At 43.9% G+C, this 18,232-nt stretch overlaps 1 protein-coding gene across 2 annotated transcripts in view; it reads right to left on the bottom strand.

Moving 5' to 3' along the window:
• Positions 1-18,232, bottom strand: part of RAD51B (RAD51 paralog B) — a 690,361-nt gene that overhangs the window by 81,910 nt on the left and 590,219 nt on the right. For both annotated transcript variants that reach the window (XM_049706908.1, XM_033431838.2), the window contains exon 10: positions 6,683-6,761. In XM_049706908.1, coding sequence (XP_049562865.1) covers positions 6,683-6,761 — 79 coding nt within the window. The remainder of the gene's footprint in view (positions 1-6,682; positions 6,762-18,232) is intronic.

Here is an 18,232-nt window from a genome sequence, read left to right as displayed (position 1 = left end):
AGAGGCAGCCATAAAGAAACACAAGAAGGTTGCCCATGGAAACATGACGGTGAATTTATAATTATAGGAATTGGTCCACTATCTCCAGAAGAAGTATAAATTGGTAAACCTCTTTGGAGAACAATTTGAAAATATATAATAAAGATAAAAATGTGCATCCCCTGACTAGCCGTTCTACTTTTTGATATATACCTAGAGAAACCCTCACACCTGCATACCAAGAAACATGGGCAACAAGATTCATTAAGTTAACGAGTAATCAAAGTTTTTGTCAGTGGGGGAATGGATAATGTGGTACATTCATACAATGCATATGGATACCTCAGTTGAAATGAAAGAACATGATCTATGTGTATCAACACAGATACGTTGCAAAAACATAATGCTAAGTGAAGAAAGCAGGCTGTAGAATGATGTGTATAATAAACTGTTTATGAAAATTTAGGATGCACCCGAAACAAATCTGATGTTTGGACTCACATATATGTAGAAAAGTTTTTCAGAATGGGGAGAAGGATATACGTCGAACCCTGGAGAGCTTTTGCTTCTGTGGAGGAGTGTAGGGGAGAGAAGGAATGGACTTGGGATAGGAACAAAGGAGTTTTGAATTTTGTAAGGTTTTATCCCTGTAATTAAAAAAAAAAATCTGAAATGAGGAGTTTGGGATTAACATATACACACTGCTGTATATAAAATAGATAAACAACAAGGACCTACTGTATCGTATAGGGAACTATACTCAATATCTTATAATAACCTATAATGGAAAAGAATCTGAAAAAGAATATATATGAATAACTGAATCACTTTGCTGTACACCTGAAACTAACACTGTAAATCAACTATACTTTGATTAAAAAAAAATCTGAGAAGAAAAAGACAAAATATTAACATTTGTTAATTCTGGATGTTAGAGTCATGGGTTTGCTTTATTATTTTCTGTAATGTTCAGTATTTAAAATATGTTTTCCACATTGAAAACAAAATCTCTCTTTGAGGCTAACAGTGAGAGGAAAAGAAAGGACCAAAGAAAGGGTCAGTGTGGGACGATGTCATGGAGGGAGGGGATGTGAAGTGAATGTTGAAAGAGAAGGAGAGACTCTGCAGATGGGAGCCCTGCCTCTCTGCCCTGGGAAGCACCTCGTGGAGGGGCAGGCAGAAGCCGCTCAGGACAATACGACAGGCCTGCTCTGCCCTCTCCTCTGTGACCTGTGCGAGCGAGTTCACTCTGCTCCACTGAATCCCAGGGCTCTCTGCCAGGCTCCCCAATCCATGCCAGGCTGTGCCAGGTGTGTGGGTGATATTTACCAAGCAGACACCTCCATACCTGGATGGAAACAGACTGAGATTCTTCTGGGTCACTTTGAGTCCACTGGGCAGAAACATTTAGATGGGTTACTGATTCTAACTGAAATCTGATGAAATCAGATCGTGGTATTTGGGGAAAAAGAATTTTTCAATGAATCATCCAGTTGGCTCAGTGACTAAGAAAATGGGGTGGAAGAATGTAACTCAACTTTGTGACAAAGGAACAAACAGAGGAGATTAATGCCTTTCCAACATGCTTCGAAAGCTGGTCAAATAACCACTCTTGATTTTACAAGAAAGATGAGGCACATAGCTTTCCAGCTCTTAAAAAATTCATTGTTTCTTTGTTTTCTGGTTTATTCCGAGTCCCTATACTGGGTTAGAGTACAGGGGCTGGTTGGAAAAACAGAAAACTAGCTTTGTTTCTAGACTTCTCTGGACCTATCTCAGGGTGCTCTGGGCTCCCCTGAGCTTCCCCAGCCCCATCCCGAGGTTTATGCTGCTCATTCAAACCTAAACTAATAAGAGTAGCACCAGAATCCAGATTCAACCTGTCTTACCGGATCTTTAGTTTTTTTTAAACAATGTAAAAGCCCATAATTCTGTCCTGTTGCGAAACTAAGCCGTTGTCCTCTATCCTGTTCAAAACAACTTGGTTGGGCTTCCCTGGTGGTGCAGCGGTTGAGAATCTGCCTGCCAGTGCAGGGGACACAGGTTTGAGCCCTGGTCTGGGAAGATCCCACATGCCGTGGAGCAACTAGGCCCGTGAGCCACAACTACTGAGCCTGCGCGTCTGGAGCCTGTGCTCCGCAACGGGAGAGGCCGCGACAGTGAGAGGCCCGCGCACCGCGATGAAGAGTGGCCCCCGCTCGCCACAACTAGAGAAAGCCCGCGCACAGAAACGAAGACCCAACACAGCCCAAACTAAATAACTAAATTAAAAACAACAAAAAACCAAAAAACAACTTGGTTTTCGTTTTTCAAACGCTTCCTAGATTCCTAAGGAAAAGGAGAGTGTAGGGCAAGGGAAAAGTGCACGAGGAGGAGGCCCCCTGAGCTCACCTCTGCCTTTTCCCTGGCCAAACCCTCCTAGAGCATCTCCTTCTTCGCCAAGTTGGCAGGCCTTTATTGCCTGGAGCCCCATGAAAGCCAGGATGGCTCCGGGAGACCCAGGTCCTGGGTTTTCCCTTCGCTTCCTGTAGCATCAGCAACAGCCTGGCTGCTTTCAAGTACAAAATCTTTATTCCTGGCCTTGACAAAGAGGTCCAGGGACCCCAGCTGTGTTCTGGGTGGCACAACGTTTGGGGCTTGCTGGGGAAGCAAAGGACATGACCAGAACAGATGTGGGTCAAGCTGGAGTTCACTGTAAACGCCCCCTTCCCTCCTGCAGCCATGTGGTTCTGTGGACCCACTCCATGCAAGCCAATTCCCAAAGCCAAGTCCTGCTTTTCCCTCTCCACTAGGTCCCGGCACCCCTTAGCCTCTCTCTGGGCTGGTCAAGCCTCTAAGCTTTCCCACTCAGTGAACAGCGGGATTTCATGGTGAACTCTGGGAACAAAAGGAAAAATGGATTAAAGGGATCTTCCCCGACCCCCTCCACCATTCCCACTTCAGTTGCACAAAATAGCTGAACTTTCCCTCTGCTGGGACCTGGCCCCTCTCAGAGTCTGAACCATCAGGAAGTTGGGGGCTGTGAGATCCCTCTCCTTTGGGGCCCAAGTGTTTCCAGGGTCTGGGGCCCAACCAGAAGAGGCCAGGATCCCGGACCAGTGTGAGGACAGACAAAGAAGATGCAAACAGCACGGTATTACCATGGTAATAGCCTGAGCCAGGCGGCCTCCTGAAGATGCTGGAGGGTGGGTTTTCTTTCTTTTCCTTTTCTTTTTTTTTTCTTGCAAAAGGAGAATAGTTCCGCTTTCTATTTTACTACAACAATAGCATGGACCGGCTCCTTCAAGTGTTTAAAAAGCAGCCTGAGAAATCTCTATACCAAGCCCCTCAGTCTCTCCAGCCTGCCGTTTTATTGTCCCTCCCATCCCAGTGAACAAAGGGGCGGGAAGGCTGTAAGGCCCCCAGTTGTCGGCTGTTCTCAGCATCCTAATCCTTGAGAACCGGGGAGGGGAATGGCCTGTGGAGCCGGTAAATCGAATGTTGCCCTCACCTTTTATTCCCTCCCTCTGCTCCCGCACTCAGGAGCTCTTCAGGTAGTATAAAACCTCCTGGTTCCCATATCTCTTCCCTCTTGCGTCTCCCTTGTAAAGCAATTATACTCCAATAAAGATGTTAAAAAAAAAAACCTCCCGGTTAGCAGGCTGGTAGGAATCTTGGGTCTTGCTAAGGGGATGAAAGGCACCCAGAGATCATTCCCACACTCACTAACAGCCCTGCTCCCCACCCAAAAAACCAGGGTAGCCCGTCCGGATTATTCTTTACTGCCACTTCAGGCTAGCTCCATTACAAAAATGGAATGCTGAGCCACAGTGGCTGGGTTAGCAGTTTCCTGTTTAGTTGGTACCACAGGAGCTGCCCTCTCTCTTCCAGCCCTTCCCCTCTCTGTCTCTATGCCCCTCAGACAAGGCTTGCATACCCCTTCCCGGAGCTGTAGGTACCAACCTCCATGCCACCTCAGGACTATAGTGCCAGAGCAACCCCTCACACAAGAAAAGCTTCTTGGCCTTGATGTCTGGTACCTTTCCAAGATTATCAGCCAGGGATCAAAGGTTTCTTTGCTTTAAACCTGGGGAATGGTGCAGGTGTTTTTTAGCTCAGTCATCTGGTAAGACTGGGGGCAAAAATAAGCTTTTATGTTCTGGTTTGTGGAGATCTCAAGGGTAGAACTCTACTGAGCTAAGTGAATGATAAGTACACCATCTCCTTGGAGAATCAGATAAAGGTGAAGTAGAAAGGCCTTTAGAGATCACCCAGGCCGATGACTGCAATCCAAGTAAGAAGAACATTTTGCACTGCAACCTCTGTACATAAATTCATCAAGCATGTACACACACATACAATCACACAAGAAATATTTCATGAAACAGTACAATATATGTATGTTATTTTCCATTCTCTATTTCTTTTTTTTTTTTAATGCTGGTTATGATTCCTTAATTTTGTTTCACGACCCACCAATGGGTTGCAAAACAGTCTGCAAAGCACTGAATCAAGGTCAACATTGTCTTTTTCAAGCCGACACAAGTAGGATGCTAGAGATTTTCTCAGGAACCTACCGGAGCTGGAATGGAAATCCAAGGTGGTCTCTCTAATGCAGGAGGGATCCCCATTTTTCTGAGGATCAGAGCTCCTTCTTGTTTCCCCAAAGTCTTGGGAGCACATAGCCAGAGGGGAGGGAATGCCCAGAGGTTTGCATTAAGTGGCATTGCTGACAGGGGCAGAGAGTTCTGCCACCTCCAAAAACCTCAGAGAGGAAGGTGTAGTTTCAAAAGCAAATAGGTGAGGCTCTGAAATCGCCCAGACATTTTTATTTACTGGTTGGGATTCTTGCATCATCAGACACTTTCCTGAATGTTTCTCTTTCCTGGACACCCAGCTCCAGGTCAGCCTCCTTTAGTAATCCACTTTCTCCCATTTTCCAACTATGTCTAATAGTCTTTCTTTGTAGTTTTTCAACCCCTACCAATTCATTGTAGTTCCAGTTTCTAAATACTTTCCCTAAACAATTTCCTCCTTCCTGTCAAAATCATGATCTTAGCAATGAGAGTCAGAGAGGCAATTCTATGTATCTTGTTCCCACCAATATTATCCAAAAGTTATCCAAATAAGACCATGCTTTCAAATGTTATCTACCAAAATGCCGAGTGATCAAGATACAGGCACCATATCAAGGCCCTCCTACAAGCCATCTGGGCAGAACTGGCCCTTTTCCTCGTGAAATTATCTTGTAATCTTCCACAGAACTTCTTGAAATCTTCATCTAAAATTGCTATTTACTAGACTTCTAATCTTTTAAGAAACGCTCTAAAAATGGAGAGCCAAAGGGCACACTGTGCACTGGGTAAACACCAGTCCAGCTTTCTGATTGCTTATTACTTATACACCCTTAGAGAGTCTGTAACAAAGGGGCCTGCTGTTTGCTTTGCTTAATCTGGTCTTAAAATCTCTGCTTCTTTGTCAGAAAACAATATTTGCAATTGTAAAAAAAATATTTACCAAGGAACTTAGATAGCATAAGTCAAAGGCTAAGAGTCAAAGGTCAGTAGTTCTTACTCCAAATTTCCCTGGACCCGAGTCCCTGCTGTGGAGCTCAGCTGCACCAAACAAACATGCTGCTTTCTGGGTCCATTAAGAAGTGGATGTTTTAGAAGGAGAGGAAAAGGAAGGCTGCAGCCTGTTCCTCAGTCAGAAGCATGAACCGTCTAGCCTGCCCCACAAAAGCCCTGCTAGATCTTTACAATGCAATGTGTCTCCGTGGGGATATTGTAAGGACTTACCCTGTTTCACAGACTTGGGAAAAATACTCAGCTTACAAAATCCTAAAGGGCAGATATTCCTCCCATGGACAAAAATGACAATACGCTCCTCTGTGGTTCCGGCTAGATGGGCACCTACGCATCTCCTAGGGTAGGGCCTCCTGCCTGACAGCGGGGGACAGACGTGTATCCTGAGCACTTCTGTGGGGACCCTTCTTAATCTACAAAGCTGTCTGGGACATCTGACCCTGTGCGCTAAGTTCAATGGGGTTTGAATTTACCCCCTCCTGTTCACTGTTTTCTGCAGACCTGCCATTGGATGCCTTTCCTAACCACCCGAGGACCCAGCATCTGAGAATGATGCCCCTCAATCCACTTTTCCCCCTGTTTGTTGAATTAGTTCTAGGTTGTGGCCTTGGGGGCCTCTACCACGAGCCAGAACTCAGGCCCGTGTCACAAAGTGCAGGTCTGCAAGGCCTGGTCCCCAGTCGGGACTTGAGCACAGTGGGAGGAAATGGAGTAACCAGAAGGGGGCCGAGGAAGTAGCGCTCATGAAGCCATGACGCTCTTCCACCCGCTAAGTGAGAAGGCTCTGAGGCAGGGCTGGGCCCTCCACGCTGGTGTCAGAGACCTACCTCCTGGTCCCTCACCCCATGGAATCTGTGAAGAGGACTGGGGTGGTGGCAGCTCCTAGCCTACTCGATTTGTCCCTCATTCTTGGGTTGTCTGTTAGGAGACTCTATAGTTCTCCGTAACCTCTGTCAAATTCTTGCCACAACGGCCAGTCTCTCTTATCTTATCAGGATAAACATCACTGGTCAATTCATCTTGGCCTTTGATTCCGTCCCGAAGGAGCTTCTATCAGGAGCACAGCAGTAATTATCACCCGCAATGGGCAGCACTGAGCATAACCAGCCTAAAGAAATGGCTTAATCCGAGAATCTTACCTTGAAGAACCAGGCCTTCCTTCTCGATGGTGTAGACGAATGTGGTGAAGGTCGCCAGAGGGGACTTGGCAATGAGAATCTGCACAGAAAGCATATTTGCTCAGGATTAGTCAAAGGAAATAGAGATGAGCCTCTATTCATTCCTATTCCCACTTTGAAACAAAGTGGGAACATGTGACTATAAACTGTGAGGTTTGTTTATTGTGAAATTATTTCAGAAACAAATGGGTATTATTCCTTCAGTCAACTGATCACCTTGGAAGGCTGTACATCAATTCTAACTATTCTACCACCGAATGCCATATTCTTGAACCAGTTCTAGACATAAGTTTCATTATGATATCGCATGCCTAAATAGCCACCTTTCTGCCCAAAGATAAATTTAGCCTGACTGTCTAATTTCATTCATAAATTGAGCTATTTTACTAAAAGAATAAAATAAAATCTACCCCTAAAAGATAAAGATTTAACATCACTGCAAATATTCAAAATAACTTGGTAAAGGCAGAGCCATGATAGCTTGCTTTGTTGGCCCCAAATCTTCACCAAGTCTGTGTTCACACCCTTAGCCATGTGACTACATTCCCTTTTACATGAGGCGTAGAGTATTTCCCATGGCCCTGGACTGTGGGTTCGGCCACAGGACTTGCTTTGAATAACAGATTGTGCCAATTCTTAGCCTAGGCCTCAAGAAGCCTCACATAACTCCACTTGTTCTTTTATGCTTCTGCTACTGCCAGAGAGAAATATGTTCAAGATAATCTGTTATCTCATAAGGAGAATGAGAGACACCTGACCCAGAGCTGGCCAGCCAGGCCCAGTCTAAACAGCCGACCCCCAGGAGACCCACATACACATTGGTTAAATGCTTATGACTGTATGCATGACTCTGTGATTTTGATGATGTTGTCATGAAGTATTATTGGGGTGAGAGTTTACTGCTGTATCAGCCAACATAAAATATCAAAAATATTTTGAGCAATGGCATTCTCCTAAGAACACCCACTTTAAAGGGGATGGTCATTTGGTTGTTAAAAAAATTACTATCATTAACACCCATTATCACACTTCATATGATTCCACAGAACCTCTAAGAACTGGCAGATTACTGTATTATAACATTTCTCCTGAAGGAAGATGAATATCCACTTTCCGTTTTACAAATTAACATCATAAAAAAATACTGATAGGTTGGCACAGAGCCACTTAGGTAATCAGGGCGGCAAGGGAGAAGGAAGAAATAATTTCAAATAACCAAAAGGCTCACATGTACTATCTCAATCTATCTCAATTCAACAAACATTTACTGACTGTCAACTATGAGAAATGGTTGAAAAGAATGGTAGAAAGACCACACGTTGAAGTCATGGAGTTTGAATCTATGTTCTCCCACTAATCAACTCAGGGCCTGTGGCAGCGCTTGTGATCTCCCCCAGTCGCCACCCTTTTCTGGTTAGTTAACCACTCTCCAGGTTTCAACATTTTTCTGCCTCTTTTGCAACTAGATGTGGCTATGGGGCTAAGTTTTGACTAACAGAATGTGAGTACAGTGACAGGTAGAACTTCTGGATTATAAGAAAATTATGGGCTCTTCACTTTCCCTTTCCCTCTTCCCAAGGGTAGGAACCAGCTTCAGCCACATCCTGGGGGATGATGAAGCAATATGGGAGAAGGAAGCTGGGTGACCTGATGAATCAGCAAAGCATACCACCTGGGGTCACCTGTCCAGCTCAGTACAGAGCCACTTGTCTGAACCACCGTATTTCGGATGTCTGTTACTATGGTGTAGCCTGAATTCTACCCAGTACTGAGGCTCTGGACAACCTCACCTTTTTGAGTCTCAGTTTCCTTATAGGTAAAATGGGGATAACAATCTCACCTAAATGAGATTATTTTGAGGATTAAATTAAGTATATAAAATGCTTGTGTCAAACTAAGAACCTTAGTTTGAACGTTTCCAACCAACTCACCACATGTTTCCCAAGTACCACTTAACTTTTACTCACCAAAAACCAATATACTTTGCTTTTACTAGAAGAATTCAACTCAAGGTGAATCTCAACTTTTATAACTGCTCTAAAGTTACCTAGGTAAACTTGCTCATCATTCTCAGAACCAATGAGTAGATGGTATAGGTGGGCATTTACATCTTCACATCAAAAACATCTCACCTGAAAATTAAGGTAAAACTTTTCTCAGAGATAGTTTAGGGATGGTACAATGTGAGTTTATGGACGCCCCTTGGTAGGGGAATGGCATGGTGGAAGAGAGGACAGTGTTTCTCAAGCTTTGAATCACCTGCAGGTCCTGTTGACATGCAGATTCTGATTCAGTAGGTTTTGAGCGTGGCTTGAGAGTCTGTCTTTCTAGCAAGATCCTAGGAGATGCTGATGCTGTGGTCCATAGACCACATTTTGAATAGCCAGGTTCAGGAAATTAGCCTGACTGAAGAGTCGAAGATGGAGAAGAAAGAGACAGGAATCCTGGAGTTAGTTAGGAAGCTACTGTAATAATTCAGGCACGAGATGACAAGAGCCTAAACCACAGGTGTGTCAGGAAGAATGGGAAAAAAGGAAATGGCGAAGAGAAATATAAATCCTTTAGCTCAAAGAGCAATAGAAATAAACATATCCCAAACCTCAGATCTTTACTGCCTGCATGAAAAAATTGGACATGAAACCAAAAGGATATAAATAAACAGTATTCAATAAAGCATCATACTATAGTTTTGAAATTTTATTTTATAGACCACAGAATCTGAGACTCAGACAAAAGCATGTGATATTCCAATGCAACCACTAAATGACATCTGAGCCTAAGCCTTTCAGCTCAGTGGTGCTACCTCCATCAGCTGACAGCTTCCTCCCCCAGGGAGCTCATGCCCACTCTGTGAACATGCCCAGAGCCCCAGCCAGAAGGACCTCACACGAAGGGACCTCACACCTGGAAGTACCTCCCTTCCAGGAAGTCAAGGGGTTTGGACAGGTCATTGATTAATGCCCTGTCCCTCCCAAGCAGGGTTTAAAATGGGTTATCCAAAGGATGATTGCCTGCAGTTAGAAAGAGGAAGTGATCAGTTACGTCAGATGAATCCCACTTCCTTTTTTGGCAAAGAACTTCCAGATTGATAGATCAGAGGGCTACCACCGGCATGAACTACTTGATTTTCAGCAAAAAATGTAACAAATTCTCAGTAGCCTCCTAGATAAAGTAAAAACAAGTTGGGCTGGATGCTAACACCATTAAGTGGATTTGAAAGCGACCAAAAGATCAATAGCAATCTGGTGAGGGGTAACAACCTCTAGTAGAATGTACTTGATTCTATCCTTAGTCCTATCATGTTAAACATTTTTACTGACCTGAATCAGGACACTGATGTATTCAACTGTTATATTCAATCTATACAACACATCTGGGATCCAGCAGGGAAGAGAACTGGCAAAAATGGCTACCTTAATAGAGCTTACATTCTAAAGGAGGTGAAAGATAATATACAAAATGCATAAGTAGTGAAATATATGGCATATTAGATGATTATATGTGCTATGGAGGAAAAATAACAGAGAAAGAGTATAGGAAGTGTACTGGATCAAAAGAGGGGGTCAATTTAAAATAGGGTAGTAAGAGAAGACCTCATTGAAAACGTGACATTTGGACTTGTGGATCATGTGACTAAACCAATTGATGGGATGCTGAATATGGTAACAGAGACAAAAAACTTTAGGAGAAGAGTTACTATATTAGATGAGACAATCATTATATGAAAACAAATCTGAATTTGGTTACAGTGTTGGGACAAATCCTACAAACCTTTTAGGACACAATTTTATTGAAATACATGTAAGGCCTTGGCCTTAAGAATAGACGACCAACTATTGGTTACAGAATGGGGAAGATGAGATTTAACATTCAGAAAATGAATTAGGTGTTGGTTTACTACAGTTCAATACCAGTTGGCTGTGAGATGTGGTTTGCAAAAATCTAGTGTGATCCCAGGTTATATCAATGGAGACATAGTATCTAGAACAAGGTCCTGCTCTTCTCATTCAGCAAACCATGCTGGGTGCAATGTGTTTGGATTGGAGCCCAAATTCCCACAGGGAAATGACAAACAAGAGAACAGCTAGGGGAGAACCATCAAGGTGGTTAGACTCCCAAAGCAACCCATGACCACAAACACTTCAATGCAAACATGCTGGTAAGAGGCCTGGGGTGAAGATGCATATTGCTTTTTTTTTTTTTTGGCGGTACGCGGGCCTCTCACTGTTGTGGCCTCTCCCGTTGCAGAGCACAGGCTCCAGACGCGCAGACTCAGCGGCCACGGCTTACGGGCCCAGCCGCTCCGCGGCATGTGGGATCTTCCCGGACCGGGGCACGAACCCGTGTCCCCTGCATCGGCAGGCGGACTCTCAACCACGCGCCACCAGGGAAGCCCCGCATATTGCTTTTAATATGAGTTTTCTGACCTGGAGATTCTATAGTGTAACATAGTATAGAAGGGAAGTGTAAATTAGCTTTTTAGCCCAAGAGATTTCAGAAAAAAAAAGTGATGCTTGCCACCTATCTTTGGGAATACATATTGACCCTTCCCTTTTTTAGACTTGAATGAGTACCCCATGCCCTTGTGCCTTTCAAACAGTAAATTACCGTCTTATGAAGCAAACAACCCTCCCTAGCAGATACCTTAGGCTCTTCTGTTTTAGATGCTGTCAACCTATAAAGCTGGGGTGTTCTAATCACTGCCTGACTTGTGCTGTTGTCAGGTGTCCTTCTGTCTTCTTCAATACATAAGCCCTGCAGGGAGGGTCTGGCTGCTTAATAAAATCCCGGAGCCTTAGTGAAAAATTTTTTATCATACTCAGCCATGTGTGCAGTGTGTGTAGCTAGCTTTGGAACCCCCTGAGGGTTCATGGAAATATGTAGTTGGGTAAGAATGAGTACAGACCCGTGCGGCTCCGAAAACCCTGGAACTCCACAAGACAGGTGTGTGGTATTGTGAGCCATAATGACACTTCCTGCAAATAGCCAGATTGTTTATTCTTGAATGTTTCCATCATATCAGACAAGCTCGACTGTAGCTACATCCTATTGGATACACTTTCTCCTCTCTTCACCTATCCTTGCAAGGAACGTGTTCATCAATATTTTTAAATTATTCGAGGAACATTTAAGGTATACCTAATATGTACTAAGTGTTGGGCCCCAAATCCCACTACCATCTGGAAGTAATTTCCATTATTTGTACCATCCACCCATCTACGCATGTACCTGTTCAACCCATAAACATTTACTAGGCAATCTCCCTTGTGCTAGGCACTGTTCTAGGTGCAGGGGACATAGCAGGGGGCAAGACAGATGCGGTCCTTGCTCTCATGGAGCTGACGTTCTGGTGGCAGAAGATAATACAAGGAAGCCTTTAGGCCTTTGGGCTTTTATTCACTTTGACCTTCGACTGTGAGCCCTTCATTCTTGGGCACTCATTCACTCATTCAGTCCATCCATCCATCAGCAAACATTTACTGAGTACCTACTATGGGTCAGGAGGATTCAATTTGCGCTGTGTGAATTTGCACTTTTTAAAAGACTGCCATCTGAGACACACAGATATAGAGAACAAACTAGTGGTTACCACGGGGCGGGGGGCTCAGAGGGGTGGGGGGAGGGGAGGTATAAACTACTGGGTGTAAGATAGGCTCAAGGATGTACTGTACAATAGGAAAATATAGCCAATATGTGGTGGGAAATAGAGCCAATATTTTATAATAACTGTAAATGTATAGTAATCTTTAAAAGTTGTACCAAAAATACACAAAAATTAAAAAAAAGAAAAAGAAAACAGACACACAATCATAGCGTAGACCATTAATTAAACTTCCACCATTAAGACGAACAACAACAACAAAAAAGACTGTCATCTGTTTCTACCTCAATTTATTTCCTAGATGTATGTTCTGAATTCTTGATGGGATTGCACAGATCAGGGGCATTTCCTCTGATTCCATACCCTTCCATCCCATAGGGCCCAGTCCAGTGCTTTTTGGCATGTGTGGGCTCCTAAAATGACTGATGGGCATTTTTTTCACTGTTCCTCACTTTACCCCCATGCTGTATGTGTGAAGGTTTCTCCCAGTGTACAAGCGAAAATCCAGAGGCCTAGGTACTCTAAATAAAACAAGGGGGGAGAAGATGGCTCTTGGAGCTCACTGGCCTCCCCTTACAGACCCTCTTCCCCTTCTTTACATCCCTCCACTCAGGTACCTATTTTGCTCTGAGCAAATAAGTTGTCAGCTGATTCTCTTCAGCTCTAAAGCATAGCTGGTTTAAACCTTCCAGTGTTACCCTTTCTGGTGTTTGCATTTTAATATGAGACTCTCAGAAAAGAGGAATTGATCTAAAATGGTGGAAAGTCCTACAGGATTGGGGTGGGGGGGGCCTTCCAATGTTCCCACAGTAATGATGATGATGGAAATGACAACCAACAGACGTTATTCCTCAGAACAACCCTTTGAGGTAGGCAGCTCATGAGTGCCGAAGACAGGATTCTAGCCCAAGCCACTAGTTCTACAGTCTGTACTTTTAACCAGCACAATGGTAGCCCCCGATCTGTCAAGCACAGATCAATCCACTTCCATGGGATAAGACATCAAAGAGGCAGAATACATAACATCAAATAAGGGCATTTCTTCTGCAGCGTGGATATGGCACGATTCAAGCCAAAGAAGGGAACCGGACAGGGCATCCATGCAGGTTGATTCAGCTGTTCACAAGCTTCCTCTGCCCTTCATGTCTGAATGTCCAAATCCTACCTACTCTTTGAACCCCATAAAAATGCTACCTCTTCCAGAAAGCATTTGCCAATGTCTCCAGCCTGGGGTAATGGCTCTTGAACCCACCACACTATCTGTACCTCCCTAATAGCGCTTACTGTTCTCTCCACCATTTTTTTTTTTTTTTTTTTTTTTTTGCGGTACGCGGGCCTCTCACTGCTGTGGCCCCTCCTGTCGCGGAGCACAGGCTCCGGATGCGCAGGCCCAGCGGCCATGGCTCACGGGCCTAGCCGCTCTGCGGCATGTGGGATCTTCCCAGACCGGGGCACGAACCTGTGTCCCCTGCATCGGCAGGCGGACTCTCCACCACTGCGCCACCAGGGAAGCCCTCTCCACCATTTTTTAGTTAATGTTACTTGAATTTACTACCACGTATTTGAAGGCAGAGACCATCATCATCATTGCTGCTCCTCCTGGTGCTACCAGCCTCCAGTGTGGTGCTGTATGCATAACAGAAGCTCAGTTATGAAATACAAAAAAAATAATGGTGACCCTCAGAAGCTCTGACTCATACCCATTTTGAGGACTTAACTGGCACCCCATTCCCAAAGTTGGGGGACTTAGACGATGCCATAGAAAAGAGCAGGCTGCCCAGTCAATCACTGCCAAGATTCTCAGCTTGGGCAGGACCAAAGTCAAGTCTTTGGTTTCAGCTTGCTATAGCATCACATGTTTTTCCTGGCGTGATCCCACTTCCAAGAGGCTCAGAAAGTGGAAAGGGAGCCACAGAACAGAAAGTGCTGGGCTTAGGAACCTCAGGCCTCCTCCAGGATGGCGACACCTTCTAGGGATAGTGCCTGTGTCTTTTTAAAGTATAGGTGCGACCCTCCTCTGGAGGAACCCAGCCTAGCCCGTCACCTCCACGGGTGGCCAGGAAGGCCAGTGTGGAGAAGACAGCACAAAGATGTCAGGAACCTTGGCTACAGGCTATCCTGGAGGCTGTTTTTATAGAGTTCTGGTCCTGGCAGGGTATATGAGTTTCTGCAAAAGAGCCCTGACTTGAGGAAAAAGTGAATTTTGCCTTTGTGGCCCAGGGAAGCAGACATGAATAGGCAGCCGTGCGCTGAGGGTAAGCTGGCACTGGTTCTTCCACTTTCTCTTCTCCATATCCTGTGCCAGGCAGGCTTCCTTTAACACTGCTAATGAATCCTTCCTCTCTTTTATTTCCTTCCCCTTCCCACCCATTACCCCAAATCTCATATTGGTTGGGGGCAAAGGGCAGAGTAAAATGAGCTGGCAGAAGGAAAGTGTAAGCAGAGTTTCTTCCTGTAGGGGCAGGTGGTAGGCCTGGTGTTCTTTCTGTCCCTTTCTTTCTATTTACAAAACGCAGGGCCTAAAGACAATGTAATGTGTTTAGCCAAGAAAACTGGAGTGAGAAGCAGTTGAGTAGGACAGCTCAGAAATAGGACTTTGCATCCATCCACAGTGTCCTAGCTTGCTAATTTTTTAACCCTATCTCAGTCTCCCCCATGATCAGCAAGATTATGTGGCAGTGGATGAACTCACCAGCGACGCCCTTGTTGAACATGTCTACTACTTTCATCCGTATGCAAGGGTCCTGCTGAGAAGCAAAGGGAGCAAACCCACTGACTCTAAAATGTCCTTCAACAGGGATCCTATTATCTCATTTCAACTGGATGCCTGGGCTAATAAAACCCATTGCTAAGCTAACCAAACCTTTCCTCTAGCTGTGCCAAATGTCTGCGACACAAATCCTTCATGCCAGGGATTTTCCTCCTTGTCCAAGACTTAGAAAAAGGTTGTTTTCTCAGCTGCTTTGAAGCCCAGGAAGAGAGCCAGGGAGGCAAACAAGCCAGCCAGTCTTGCATCAGATAATTCAACAGGCTTTTGATAACCTCAAGTCTTCTGTCCCTTCTCCAGGTTGAGCTGAACTCTCCAAGCCAAGGGACAGAAAGGCCGGAAATGCTCCAGACAGGAAGATCTCTGTGGCTGGAAGGAGGCCACAGGATCAGGGGGGCTTGAAGTGTACTCAGTGATCCTCAAAGGAATTCCCTAGTCATTGTGTTAAGAGAGCTGTAGGGAAAGGTGGCAGAGGTCCAGGTCTCAGTCCATATCTGGACTGTATACTGATTAGAATCGGCTCCATCACTTGGAAGATCACTCTCCACGGAACACTGAAGCCTCAGTACCAACAGCTTTGCAAGATTATGAGGGGAGAGCAGAGAATGCGTTTAACGGTGTCTAGACTGCTTTCTCAAAATAGGGGAGCAAGATCTGTAGAAGTAATACAGTGCTGGAAAATGACAGGGTGGAAAAATGAACTGTGTTTGAGCAGGCATGAACTTATTAATTTACCTACATGTGGCCTATTTCATAACTTTTCCTACAGAAACTGGGGGCAGAAATCTGAAGTTGATTTGAATCCCTTACGAAATATAATTCTAGACCCTGGGAAGATTCTCCTAGAAAGTTTGGCCCTGAGGCTACAAGATCTTATCCCCCCCCAGAGTATCATTATGCTCTTTCATAACATCTCTCGGGGTGAAGTGATTGTTTAAAAATGTTTATATAATACATTAGGTTCCCAAAGTTTATAAACGAAAAGAGCTTGTTCCTTAAAGAAAACAGTAATTTCTTCAGATCAATAGGCTATTCACTTATAAATTATGGGATGGCAATAGTTCAGGGTCAGAGTGGTATTTTGAGTTTATAATTTTCCCATCATTTATTATGAAAAATTTCAAACATGCAGCAAAATTAAAAGAATTTTATAGTGAATAGTCATAAACCTATCAAGTAGATTCTACCACTAACATTTTATTATACTTGTTTTTATCACTTACCTATTCATCCACCAACCCATCTTATTTGTTCGTTGTTGTTGCATTTTAAAGTAAATTGCAAACATCAGTACACTTTCCCCTAGATACTTTAGTGTTCATATAATTAACTATAAGCTTAATATTTGTTCATATATCTTAAAAACCACGTTAGGTTTTTTTTTTTCCAGTGAACTTTACTTTTTTTTTTTTTTTGCGCTACGCGGGCCTCTCACTGCTGTGGCCCCTCCTGTCGCGGAGCACAGGCTCCGGATGCGCAGGCCCAGCGGCCACGGCCCACGGGCCCAGTCGCTCCGCGGCTCGCGGGATCCTCCCAGACAGGGGCACGAACCCGCGTCCCCCGAATCGGCAGGCGGACCCCCAACCACTGCGCCACCAGGGAAGCCCCTCCAGTGAACTTTATATGTAGTTTGAAAGAGTTAGTGATTTTTCCCCAATTATACTAAAATCAGAGAGAATTTAGCGACTACACCTATATGGTAGTATGCAAATTTATACAGTCAAAAAATATGGCTCATTAGTTCTTTCTATATTAAATATCAGCTTTATTGAGGTGAATTTACATACAATAAAATTCTTAAGATAGGTATTTAAGCTATATATTTCCCTCCAAGCAGCGCTTTAGTTGCATCTAATAAGTTTTGGTATGTTGTATTTTTGTTTTCATTTTCTCAAAGTATTTTCTAATTTCCCTTGTTATTTATTCTTTGACTTGTTGCTTATTTGGGAGTGACTTGTGTGAGTATATGTTTAATTTGTACACATTTGAGAATCCCCCAACTTTCCCTTTGTTATTGACTATTAATTCTATTTCAGTGTGATTAGTGTGCATGGTTTTGTCCTTTTCAATTAACTGAGGCTTGTCTGGTGGCCTAATATATGGTTTATCCATGAGAATGTTCCACAAACACTTGAGAAGAATGTATATCTGCTATTGCTTGGTAGAGTGTTCTATAGATGCCTATTAGGTCTAGTTGGTTTATAGTATTGGCCAGGTCTTCTATTTCCTTGTTGATCTTCTGCATAGTCGTTCTATCCATTATTGAAAGTGGATATTGAAGTCTCCAACTATTGTTGTTGAATTGTCGATTTCTCCCTTCAATTCTGTCAGTTTTTGCTTCATATATTCTGGGGCTCAGTTAGGTGCATATATGGTTAACATTGTTATGTCTTCCCAATGGATTCGCCCTTTTATCATTATAAAATGTCCTTTTTTGTTTCCAGTAATAATTTTTGTCTAAAAGTCTATTTTGTCTGATATTAGTATAGCCACTCTAGCCCTTTTTTGGTTACTATTTGTAAATTGGTTCCTAGACCCAATTCCAAGGTGTATGTTTGTGGAGACCTTCCCACACCAACAAGCAATTCTTAGACACCAGCAGGGTGTCTGAGAATTGAACTCTGCTTCTGACATTATCTACCCAGAGATAGAATCATATTTCACAGGTAAAGGGCTCAGTCCCACAAGACTTCAGATAGCCCTCCACTTCAGATGCCAGTTGCAAGCCCAGGTTTATACCTGTGCTTCTGACTGACTGCATACTAACTGGAGGTTCCCATGACCCTCTCCTTGTGTTCAATTAATTTTCTAGAATGGCTCACAAAAGTCAGGAAAGTCCACTTACTCACTAGACTACCAATTTATTATAAAGGATATTAGAGGATACAAATCAACAACCAGATGAAGAGACATATAGGGTGAGGTCCCAAACAAAATAGCTTCTGTCCTAGTGGAGCTTGGGGTCCAGCATGGCGGCATGTGGAAGTGTTCTTGTTCCCCAACGTGGAAGCTCTCTGAACCCCTCTCTTTTTGGGTTTTTATGAAGGCTTAATTACATAGGCATAATTGATTAACTCATTGTCCATTGCTGATTGATTCAACTTCTAGCCCCTCTGCCCTCCCCAGAAATCAGAGGGTGGGA

The sequence above is a fragment of the Orcinus orca genome, chromosome 2 (assembly GCF_937001465.1).
Source record: "Orcinus orca chromosome 2, mOrcOrc1.1, whole genome shotgun sequence".
In the NCBI taxonomy this organism is placed as follows: Eukaryota; Metazoa; Chordata; class Mammalia; order Artiodactyla; family Delphinidae; genus Orcinus; species Orcinus orca.
The sequence above is the reverse complement of the archived record's forward strand: the minus strand, read 5'-3'. Positions and strand labels throughout refer to the sequence as shown.